The following is a 12,464-nucleotide window of genomic DNA, read 5'->3' as shown; positions in this document are numbered from 1 at the left end:
GAAAAAACCCACATCCTGCAGATTAAATAAAAAACCTAATTGTGCTCTGTCATACCAAACTCATCTTTAGATCTTTTCATGGGATGTCCTTTTCCCCCACATTGAACTTGATTAGGTTTTACTCACATCTTAAGGTGTGTTAGCATTTCTTTCCCTTCTTTATCAAGATGACCTTCCAATGTCCTTGAAAAATGCATGCATAGCAGTAAGTTTTCTGACAATGAGTTTTTATAAGTAATTAGATTCAGAAAACTATTTCTGCTTTACAGCTGTCATCTGACAATAACAACCTTGAAGACACAAAGTTCATTGGCAGTGGATGTAAAAACATAGCAAGATATTTCATTTTGCCCAAATAAAACCTCAAACTGCAGATTTAATGGTGAATTGTAGGATGAAATTTGGTTCATATAACTCATGGATTTAATGTATCATTCATATCTTATAATTAAAACTATTAAATTAAACTATCAGAAAAATAGTGATTGCATGTTACCGATGCTACATCAATTACTTTGGAAACCATGTTTAATTTTAAAGTGTAAATTTGATTGTATTTTTTGTTCTTGGAAAATAAGTAAATTCTACTTTCAAATTTTCTATTTTTTATAGCTGTTATATTTTTTATAGTAATACTGATAGAATGAAGACAAAGTGCGATACATCACATGGAAGGTTTGAAAATTATGTTGCAGTTTCTTAGTTTACCCTGATATCCATTTTTTTACCCCACGTCATGAAATATCACAAAATATTTCAGTGAGTGTGATCCATCCCAAGACAGGAAACTCTTCTTTCAAAGGACTTTGAGGATGTCATGCTAATCATCATGTAAAATATGATTGGGATGCTTAATGAATACACAATATTTGAATTGTTTCACAATGCGGTTGAAGTTTAAAGACTTAGAAATGATAGGGGATAAACATTATGGATTCACCTAACAAGGATTAAGTATCTGAAACAATTATTGAAATATATGAGAATAAATATCATGGTTTAGACTAAAGGGTGAAAAACATCTGGGCTCTAACTTGAGCTCTGATCATAGACATCTTTGTCACCTAGCATGTCCCGTGAAACTGCGCTACAGCTGATAAAACATAAACTGAGAACGTCGAGGGGTGCCTGTTCATCCCAAGCCAGAAATAATAAAAACTAAATTAATTATAGGCTAAAAATTGATTATTTATAAAAACTGGTGAATAAATCCTAAGGCATATAAACAAGTACACATGATGTAAAGTATAATTATCTTAGGAAATCTGTCTTACCTACTTTCCTGTGTATATATCAAAGATACGGGTCAACATCTCTACCTTCATTCACTTCATTACATCTGTGTTGATATTTTATACTTACTTAGGATATTTACATGGGAGATGTAGATAAGGAAAGCCTTACACTCTTGTGGCATTGAAATGAAATGAAGTCAAAACTATTAATTACTGTGAAAATGTCTATTAATATATATTTTTTAATTGAAAAGAAGTTTCCTGAATTTGTTATTTTCCTCCCGTGCACTAACTTTTTTGTTTTCCAAAAGAAGGTAGGAACTACACCATGACAAGCTGAGATTTCAAAAATGGAGTCTAGTCTATTCCGTGCTCTTTCATTTCCATATTTAGAAATATAAGAATAAAAAACGTTATTATCTATGGAAACAAATCTGGGGAAATGATAAGGGTTAAAATATACCATATCCAACTTTCTTAGAAGATGTCAAATGTAGCTTCAATAGACAGAAGATAGTAAATTTAAAAAATCTCTCATTTGGAGAGGAGATTTATTGGAAAGGTTTATTTTAGTTATCTCCACTTTTTTTCTCCTCAAGTTCTGGACAAACCTCGCTGCAGGATGAACTGAAAGACAACACCACCGTCTTCACCAGGATTCTGGACCGACTTCTGGACGGTTATGACAACCGCCTGAGACCAGGATTAGGAGGTGGGTCAAGTCATTGCATTTTTATTTTAGAGGGTATCACTAGCCTTTACTCTCAGAGTCTTATTTCCCTCCCCATGTGTCAGTGATAGGAATAGCAGCATGCAATTTGATAATTACTTTTATTTTTAACAGATTGCTGAATTTAAATTCTATTTACTATGGTACTTTTGCACACATACCCCTATATAATAAAAGGCAGAGACCAATTCCTGACAATGGCATAAAATGAATGCTACATTTATTTGACAAGCACAATGTTTTCTGTGTAATGATTTGATTATAAAAGGAAAATGGGAGTAACATTCCCCTTTCCAGCTCAGACAGCACATGCTTCAACCAGCACTGCTATGTCCCCACTGAATTCAAACAGGACCTCTCGAATTCTATAAAAAGAAATATTTTATTTGAGGTTATTAAATATGGATCTGTTAAATGCCACTAATCCAAGAAAAAGAGCTAATGATAGATGGTAATTTGGGGGTCTTTCTTTTAAATTGCACATTTGAAGATACATGCTAATTTAAATTTTCTTTTATATCAAATAAGTTATTTATTATAATGAAGAAATTCTACTTGAGAAGAATACTGTGCTTAATTATACAATATGTATTACAATAAGTGTAATCTGTCCTAAGCATTGTACATGATTTGAATAGCACTTGAATAAGTTAAACAAACTATTGTATTTGGTTATAGAAATATTAATGTAGCCAAAGCAAAATATTGATCTTAAAATAAAGTATGAAAATATATTATTTTTCAGTCACAAGGGTATCTAAGAGTCCCAACTTTAACTTGTGTCCTACCTTATTACATATTTAATATAACTTTTAATAATATTATAGAACAATATTAAGAAAGTCACTTAGTCTTTGCCTTGGACAGCTCAGTTGTACAAGTCTAAGAAGAGAAGCTTAAGAATTCAAATTTTGGCTTCACCTCAAAATGGAACTGTAATTTTAGAGTCACATTAAAAAATATATGTTTTGGTTCATATAATACCACGAGTGTGATCTTAGATCTCTTCTGAGGGTACTAAGTTGATACACTAGCCACAATAATTGCATCAAATATATCAGTAGACGGAAAATAACACACTAGGATAGGCTTTGTTCTGTTATGGGCATGCATAACGATTCCAAGAGAAGAAACCAATTCCTTCGCACCAAGCAACAGGGATAATACAACCAATTGATGTAAATCTGAGACTTCAGGAGGTACCTGGTTGTTTTGTCTTGGGCTGAACTCCATAGGTCATTGGTTGGAAACCACAAACCGGGATAGAGATAGGGTTTGTACTCCTTTAAAGGGTTACAGTCTTGGAGACTCACAGGGGCAGTTCTACCCTGTCCTATAGCGTTGCTCTGAGTTGGCTTTGAGTCAGTGGCAGTGAGTTTATAACTTTGTTATTTTTGTTTTTGTTTACCTTGTCTCCATCATAACTCAAGTATAGGTCAAAAGTCTTATTTCATATTCTTTCTCTCAATTTTGAACATGTATTTTAGGATATGGTATATAAATCTTTTTTATGTAAACTCCATTTGATGTTTTTTTTGTTTTTTTAGGAAAAATATTTTGAATAAAATAGTGGATCACAAATGGGAAGCTTTATACAGTAATAGTGATATATCAATATAATGACAATATGCATCTGAAAATCTGAATTAGCCCCAAGAAAATTGTTTAGATTCCTAAGAATTAAACTATTTTTAAAATAGCAGTTGGAAGAGGAATTTACAAAGGGAAGCCTAAGTCAAGGTTATATAACTTTTAACAAGATAGACTGAAAAATACTGATGGAAATTTTCTGATTCCTTTATTAATTCTCCTTTTGAATCTATGATGTCTCTCCCTACCAAATTAACAGCATTTGATAGGACATCTGAAACCAGATTTTTAACCTCTTTGTGGAATTCTGTCTACTGTATGGCTATAATAAGAACATTTCTGGTTGTTTCTCCATAATTTTCAGTTCATTAGAGAGATTTGCACACACATGCATACACACACATACTAGCACATGCACTCCTTATCAACCAGTTAAAAGATTGCTTGGAGTTAATGCTACATGCCCATGAGTGCTCTTTTTTTATTTTATGGTACACATTGGCTCTTTAATAAATGTGAATATTAAGTCATTAATAAAATATAGTATACACAAGAGAAATTTTAACTACCTCTCATTTGCATCTCAAAACCATGAATTTTAACTACATCTCATATACACACCTAAACACAGGGATTTAAAAATGGGCTGAGAATGGCTTCAAAGGTAAGTTTCAAGACTTTATATAGTTTTAGAATTATTCAAAGAAATTAAAGTGATATATGTATTTCAAAATAGTTATTTTGTTATAATCCATTTTATGGCATGTAATGTGAGAAATAACAACAAAAAATGTGTTTAAAAAATAGAAGTCAGTTTGTCAGATATAGATAGGTATTGCATCTACTTTTAATTGAAACTGATGTAGCACACTAATGAAAGGAAGGATGCAAGGAAAAATGAAAGAAGAAATGTATTTTAGATTTTTAATGATTTTTTTAAAAGAATTCTGGTTCTGTAAAATGCTGATTTTGATAATTAACATTAAAACACATGAAAAATGGCCCAAATATTTTTTCTCTATAAAATTTTAATGTATAATGCTAGAAGAGGGTACAATTCAAATGTTATTGCCATAAGAATTTTTGAGAACTTCAATACTGGCTTAAAGTTTTCTTATTTCTGAAGTGTCCTTTTGAATTTAAAGCAGTGTCCTCATGCTCCTTATGTCTACCGATAACGGCACTGACACTTTAAATATATTTTGAAAATGTTTCCCTAACATTGCAAAGGTACACATTAAATAATAAATACAGATTTTATGTTTTATAACACGTTGCCATGAAAGAAAATGTTACCACCCTGATTCCTAGCTCCTAAAGACTAAAATCATTTAACATAATTCTCTTGCAGAAATAACAGAGTTAAATTTCCTTATCAAATTTTGATAATTTAAGTAAAACATATTTTACTAGCTCACCATTGAGAACTCCTCTTTTGTTTTACATGAGTAATTTACTTTAAGATGAAAAGATTACATATAGAAAATTATTAAAAGGTTATTAGTAACATCAAGGGTTACATAAATTTTTCTGCTTTACCTCATAGCCACAGGTAGGATAGTATCTTGTAAAGGAAAGGGTTCTTATCACGACACAATCTATTTTTTAAAAAGTAACAGCCATGTGCACAATATGTGATTTGTTCTAAATGTCCTCAATCGTTAAGAAGTGTGATAACCTGAGAATTAAAAGTAATGAAAGAAACGCTTGTAAATGAAAATTTCTTATGACCTGTTTTTCAGAATTCCATACTGCACCTGAAGACACAGCATTCATGTTCAGAGATGTAACCCTTTGTTTGGGTAACTAAGGGACATAAAACATATGGGTTTGTCCCAGATGATGAAAATCAGTTTTCAGATATTGTTGCACATTATTTTAAAGTACTACCTTTTTTGAGTGAAGAGGAATTGACTAAATTAGCTCATTCTCTCATTACTTTTTTAATTCTTACCTTATATGATAAATAAAAAACATGTTTATTCACTTCCGTTGAGCATGAATAAAATAGTTCTTTCTGATCTCAGTGTCACGCAGGATCCAAAAACTAATAAATGATACTGTGATTATCAGGCATTTTATAATCTTGAAAGTAGATGGAAGATTAATTTTTAAAAGTAGAGCTATTAGTGATATGACTTTCCCCTTTTCAGTCTCCTAAACTTTATGAAGTCACACACAATTTCACAAAATTTACCTTGTCATATTTTCCCGTGGTTTCTAAGCTTTCAAACTTTATTTATTTTGACAAGAAGGAAGGTGACCCCAAATCCCAAGCTGATTTGCTAAGCAGTTAGCGCTATTTTGCCAACTACAGAGTCTGTCTAACTAAACTATTTGCCTTTCTTTGAGGAATGGGATTAGTTCTTTTTATAACTCAGATCTCTTGCAAAAATTGGATTCAAGAAAGTGAAAAGATCTCATATAGGAATCAATAATCCAAGAATACAATATAAAGAAGGTAAAGCTGCTTTGAAATATTAGTGCTAGACTGATTTGAGAAGAAACATGAGTTACAGGTACTTAAATAACACAAGTGAAATCTTAAAAACAAACAATAACACAGGAAAGCCAATAAAATCATTAAAAATATTTTAAATATTTAGCAAGGATAAAAAAATACTATTTCCACACAGCTGCTCCATGAGAACAATCTGAGTCTATTTGCTTATGCAAAGATTTACAGAGTTGGAGACACTACCTGAGATTGTTGTGAGGAGCAATGCTCTGGAAAGTAGCTGGTGGTATATGCATCCTAACCTGCCTTCTTTATCTTCTTCTTCACCCACTTCTCTGATGACTGCATTCATTCCTCTTCTTTTCATCTTCTATACTTCGTGATAAAATCTTTATGAGGCATCCATCATCATATGCATTATTTATCAAGATTAAACTTCAGAGTGAATTTAGATATTACAAAAATATGTAAGGCACTGCCATTAACAAGGAAATGGTTAAAGTTTTTTCTGTAATTTTCTCAAAATATGTCTCCACCAAGATTTCCCATCTTTGATATTACTCTGAGTTCTAATCAAATTGATTTTTAAATTATTCTATATTCCAAAAAATGAAAGAAAGTTTTTCTTAGACTAAGATGTGCTTTCCTGGGTGAGCCTGAGCCTCCGGACAAGAGAAAGGAGTGTGTTCCAGACTGAAAACTGTCCACCATCAGCCGAGACTATCTGTCATTTTGTCAGAGAGAGGGAAGCGCCTCTTGTATATATGGTGGGGCAAAAGCAAGGAAGGAAATAATGTCTCTGGAAAGGCAATGATTGTCTGAAACACTTGAAATCTTTCTGTAGGCTTAGTTTCATTTCTATATTTGCAGATGATCTTGCTTATTTCCACAGCTAGTGGTTGTAGTTTTATCCAAAATTTCTGACTCTCTGTGATCCTACAGGGCAGAGTATAATGGCTTCCTCGGGTTTCCAAGACGGACAATCTTTCCCAGAGCACACAACCTAATGTTCTCCCTAGTGCTGCTAGTTCATTTGAACCTCCGACATGCATGCAATGTGGGGGGATAATCAAATAATTTCTTTAGGATACAGGAGAAAATTCTAATTTCTTCAATTCATTTAACTAACAGGCAATAAAGAGAAGCCTCGGGAAGGAAAAGAATATAGGAATATTATTGTTTAGTCCTGATTTGAAATTAAAAAGGGGCCCTTAATTAAACAAGAGCCATTGGTGCCTCATAATGTATATTCATTTTCTTTCTCCTTTCATCTGTTTCGCTTCCTCATCTATTTTACTTCTACATCTTATTTCTACTTCCTCTTCTATTCGTTTGCTCCCCTTTCCTGTCTACTCTGATTCCTTTTTTTTATGTTCTCTCTTTTTTTTTTTAACTTACGACCTCAGTTTTTCCCTAACCATTTGGTTCTTTTGTATTGATGATACTTTAGAACCCCTGGTGGAATGCTGGGTTACATAGGTACTTGGCTGCGAACTACAAGGTCAAGAAGTTCAACACCATCTGTCTCTCCAAGGAATGGTAAAGAGGCATTCATCTCCAGTAAAGATTTACATCCTTGGAAACCTTCTATATGATTCCACCCTGCCCGATAGATATGTCCAATAGTTTTTTCAGGAGAAAATTTTGACTTGATGGCAGGGCAGGGAGTATGTTTTAGCCAAGAATCTTTCAATGGCATTCCTGTGCCTCCATTTAAAAGAAGCTGCAGCCCTTTACATTCTGTCCCCTCAAAGAGCAAGCTGGCATAGATGAGTGCTTCAGATACTTGACCAGCTTGCTGACATTTCAATCGGTATGCCTTCCATTCCTGGATCCTCGGTTTGGGCCAATTCTTTCATTAAAGTGGTACTTCCTTTTAGTACCATTGGTTCTTGCTCTGAAAATGGTTGTTGATAACAACCATTTTTTGTTTCTGATAACTCTGAAAATGGTTGTTGACCAGTTCTTTTTGATACAGTGACTTTATGCATTCTTTCCATCTTCTTTTGATGCTTCTTGCATCATTCAATATTTCAGCCATAGAATTTTTCAATATTACAATTAAGTCTTGAGTTTTTTCTTTAGTCCTTTCAGTTTAAGATGTACTGGGTGTTTCTTCCCATTTGGTTTTCTAATGCTAGGGCTTTTCACATTTCATTACAAATTTTTCTAAGCCTTCTCAAGTGGCTCATTGACACTCTCTGTTCAATTATTTTAGCTCATCATTTATTCCCTTTGCCTTAGCTACTCTGCTTTTAAGAGCAAATTTCAGATTCCATTCTGACATGGACTTTGATCTTTTCCGTATTTTCAGTATTTTCAATGAACTTTTGCTTTCTTCCCGTATGATATTCTTGTCATCTCACAGTGAATCAGGTCTTCTGGCATTAGTGCTAAAGGCATCAAATTGCTCATGATATGCTCTTGAAATTTAGGCAAAATAGATTCAAGATCATATTTTGTCTGTTGTGGACTTGTTTTTATCTGCTTCATGTTCAACCTGAACTTAAATACGAGCAATTGATAGTATGTTCCACAGTTGACCTATGACCTGGTTTTAGTGTTGATAGTGGTTAGTCAGAACATAATAATGTTAAATACAAGAAGATTCTAGATCATTGTCAACATCAAAAAAATGAAAATAAGTAAGCATCATTAAATTCCTTCTTGTTTGCCACACAAGCTAGTGGAGAAATGGTTTTAATATTATCCTTGGAAATTCTGGAACCCATCCTTTTGAATTTACTTTGTTGTATCTGGTGATTTTAATTTAAGATACGGACTAGTACTCAGACTGGCAAAATGCAATTATTTCCACAATATACTATATCTGGACATCCATAAGTCATTTGCATTTCAAGTAAAAAGAGTTGGGAAAAACCCAGGAGGGATTGTGAAAATAAGCAGAGAATACCTTTGAACCTTTCTTGACTAAGAACACCAGTCAACTCAAGAAGCCTGCTGCTTGCCTTAGGCATCCAACATAAATACCCAAAGAAATGTTCTATTATGTTTAGCAAACTTTCTCTTCTCATCTTTTCATGTTTATCTACTGAAATCAGGACAAACAGTCCCCAAGATACAATGTACCTATTGAGATGATTCTCAAGGTGTAGAGGCCATATTATTATTTTAAAATTTTAGTTTATTTTTTGTGAAATTGTCTTTTTTTTATAGAGCCTTAATTTTATATATTCTTTCTAGTGTCAATGTGTAAACATTAAAAAATGCCTTTTAAAGCCTTTTTTTAAGGTAGGATCTAAATTTCATATTTGAAACTTATAGTAATACTGAGAAGAAAACTTCATTTGCAATATTTTTTGCTCTTATCACCTTTAGCTAAATTAAGAAAAGGGAAAAATCTAAGCAAATGATAATATCTTTTCAATATTGTTATATGACTATAATATAATAGTAAAATGATACACTGGGCACATACCTTATCGTGACTCAGAGTTATCAAAATGTTCTACAATTTTGAGCAGGGCAATAGGAGAACCATTCCATTCACAGTGTCTCCAAGGTTCGGTCTCTCAGTAGATAGTGTCTGTATTATTGTGTCAAGAGGAAAGGAGGGAATTTATCAGTGGAAATTAAATAAATGTCTTCAGCAAAACAAAAATTACTCTCTATCCCTGAGAGATGTTTTATATGCTGGATTTGTGGAATTCAAAAGGACAGAAAGATCACAGGTCAGTTAAACACCTGGAAACTTGAGCCTCTACACCACAAACAAGATTAAGTGACTATATATCAACTAGGGGCAAGTGGCCAACCAGTCTAAAGCATTAATGGAATTGAAGGAGTCTTTCTAGTAGGAAAGTAAGGACAAAAAGCATGTATCTCTTCTAGGAAGAAGAGGAGGAAGCTGCGATATTGTCAGTCCAGGAGGACACATGGCTGTAATTGAGGAATCCAGGATATTTTCAATTTCCAAAGAAAAGCATTTCAAAGTGGCCCTTTGAGATAGCCCTCACCATTGTGACTAATGCTAGTCAATGTAGTCCCCAGGTAGTGATTCTTTCTGTGGATTGATGGGCACAAAGTCTCTTAAAGGAAGCAATAGACCTGCTCCATAGAATAGGAGTTCAGAGAACTGGACCTAGTTCTCAATAGACAGCTTTTCCAGAAAATATATGGCCAATGTCATAAGGAGCAAAATGTTTCAATAGGAATTCTTTATGAAATATCAGTTCAATTCTTCACTATACATTCCATCTTCAATTTTATATTTATAGTCACTCACAGAGTCATTACGTACATCAGTGGTCTACTTAACCTGCAAGTCTCATCACTTTATCACATCAAGTCAAGCCTTTCTGTTGCCGTAGACAAAACATATAGCTGCTTATCCAAACATTCAATGCTACTTACAAGTAAGCCACTTCTTGGGATAAAGCTTCATCTTGTACTGCTTGTCAGCATAACCAGATTGCAGATAAAGTGGGGTTTCTGTTGCTACACACAATGTATTCATTCCTCACCTTGGTTGATTTATCTTGTTTGTCTCACGCCATGAAATGTCATGGCAGATTTGTATCGAACGCTTCAGGTCTTAGTTCAAATATCATCTCTTGGAAAAGACAATCTTTCAAATCATTTTAATGATCTGAAATTAATCATTCTGTTAGTTTGTGCTTTTCTAAATATCTATATCCATTTCCCTAACATACATGAATACATCTTCCTCCCTCCCTCTTTCGTTATGCTCAGTATATCTAATTTATTTTCCCTAGAACTTTTGCGTGAATTACAGTAGGAGCAGTGACATTTTCACCTGTGTTCAATTTTCTATTACATACAACTATGCCTACCTGGCACAATAGAATATACTCAAAAAACACTTCATTAATAAGTGAATGGAAAGTACACCCCAAATACTGGACGTGCCTTTGACATCACAATCTTACTTGCTATTTACTTCTTCTATGTGTTTGGGTGGTAATATATTATTTCTTTATTCAAAATAAGAAAATATATCCAGAGAGATTAAAAGATTTTGCTGAAAATCACTTAACTGTTCTTGAATGAAATCAGATTTAAATCTGAGGTTTTGACTCTGGATTCAATGTGTTTACTACTTGCTATACCAGAATGACTTTCACATTTCTGCCGTAAGCACTAATCATCTTTTTTGTAATGTCACTTTAGAACATCTGTTATTTCATCAATTTTCAGCAGGTTATGATCATTGTAGGAAATTCCAAGTTAAGAAAATTCTACTACAATTTTCTGCTATATTATACATAATATAGTATGAATATATGAGTATACATATACATCATTTAAATATAACTAATAGAATTCTCAATTCATTTCTCTATATCTACTACTGAATGGTATGTTTGTAATAATAGCAATAGTCATCAGCATACTTCTATTTCATTTTATATAATTATATTCTAAGTTTTACTTTTGAAATCTATGTATATTTATACTAATTCTAAAGATTATATCATCATATTTTTACATTGGATGTGGAAGCGCTTTGGTGAATAAAATATTTGAGTACAAAAATTATTTGATGATTCTTGTATTTTTACATAAATAACACACACCTACTATGTTAGTTTGCCATCTGCTCCCACACACCTATCCCTTTCAGGTATTTTTTAAAAACATGCTTTGTTAATAGCAGAAACATGCAAGAGATAAATGATGTAGCAGTGCCTATGACAACAGCTCTGAGACGTAAGGACTGGTTGGCAAACAAGTATAGAAGGTGTATGTTCTATTTGTGTAAAACCATTTCTTCCTTCTAACTTTGTTAGTTAAATTAATTTCCAATTTCAAACCAGTTTCCACTTATATAACAGGTTCGCTCATGTTTAGCTTTGGCTACATGCATAAATATGTACACACATACACATACTAATGATCATGAACATGGCCCATGACTGAGCAGTTTTATTGTGTTGTACATAAGGTAGATATAAGATGGAGCTGACTCATATCACACACCACCGGGGAATTCTTGGTGATCTAGTAAAAGATAGGCTGTTGATCATAAGCGCCTGTTCTTTGCCACTGAAGTTGTAGTCTCCTACAGAAGGGTATATGAAATCTATTTTTACATAGAAAACATTAAAGAAGGACATGAAGAGGTTAATGTTGAACTTATGTGAATGGTGGAATTCTAGGGAATTTTTACTTTCATAATTTTCTGCATTTCCAAATTAGCACCAAAAGATGTAGTTTATTCTTATTCAAACATCATATTATATTTTATTCCATAAAATTTATTATGTTATATGTTCTTTTCAAGCTGACTCAATTAGAAATGTTTTAGAGTTTTCTAAAACGTGCTGTACAGATTAAAGAGTGAGCAAGAGTGAGCAGACGTATCTAAAAGATGATTTCTTAGCGGCTTAGCATCATGAAGGAGTTCTGGTGGCAGGGTGGTTATAAGTTACGATGCTTAAGGACCGCATTTTTAAACCACCAGCCACTC

The 12,464-nt window shown here is 33.1% G+C and overlaps 1 protein-coding gene across 1 annotated transcript in view; it reads left to right on the top strand.

The window, feature by feature from the left end:
* GABRA1 (gamma-aminobutyric acid type A receptor subunit alpha1) overlaps nucleotides 1–12,464 on the top strand; it is a 67,826-nt gene that overhangs the window by 1,496 nt on the left and 53,866 nt on the right. Inside the window, exon 2 of the mRNA XM_004696768.2 lies at nucleotides 1,835–1,947. Coding sequence (XP_004696825.1) covers nucleotides 1,835–1,947 — 113 coding nt within the window. The remainder of the gene's footprint in view (nucleotides 1–1,834; nucleotides 1,948–12,464) is intronic.

This window comes from Echinops telfairi, unplaced genomic scaffold, assembly GCF_000313985.2.
Source record: "Echinops telfairi isolate 266 unplaced genomic scaffold, ASM31398v2 ScPeMD7_7469;HRSCAF=8507_0, whole genome shotgun sequence".
NCBI classification, from domain to species: Eukaryota; Metazoa; Chordata; class Mammalia; order Afrosoricida; family Tenrecidae; genus Echinops; species Echinops telfairi.
The sequence above is the reverse complement of the archived record's forward strand: the minus strand, read 5'-3'. Positions and strand labels throughout refer to the sequence as shown.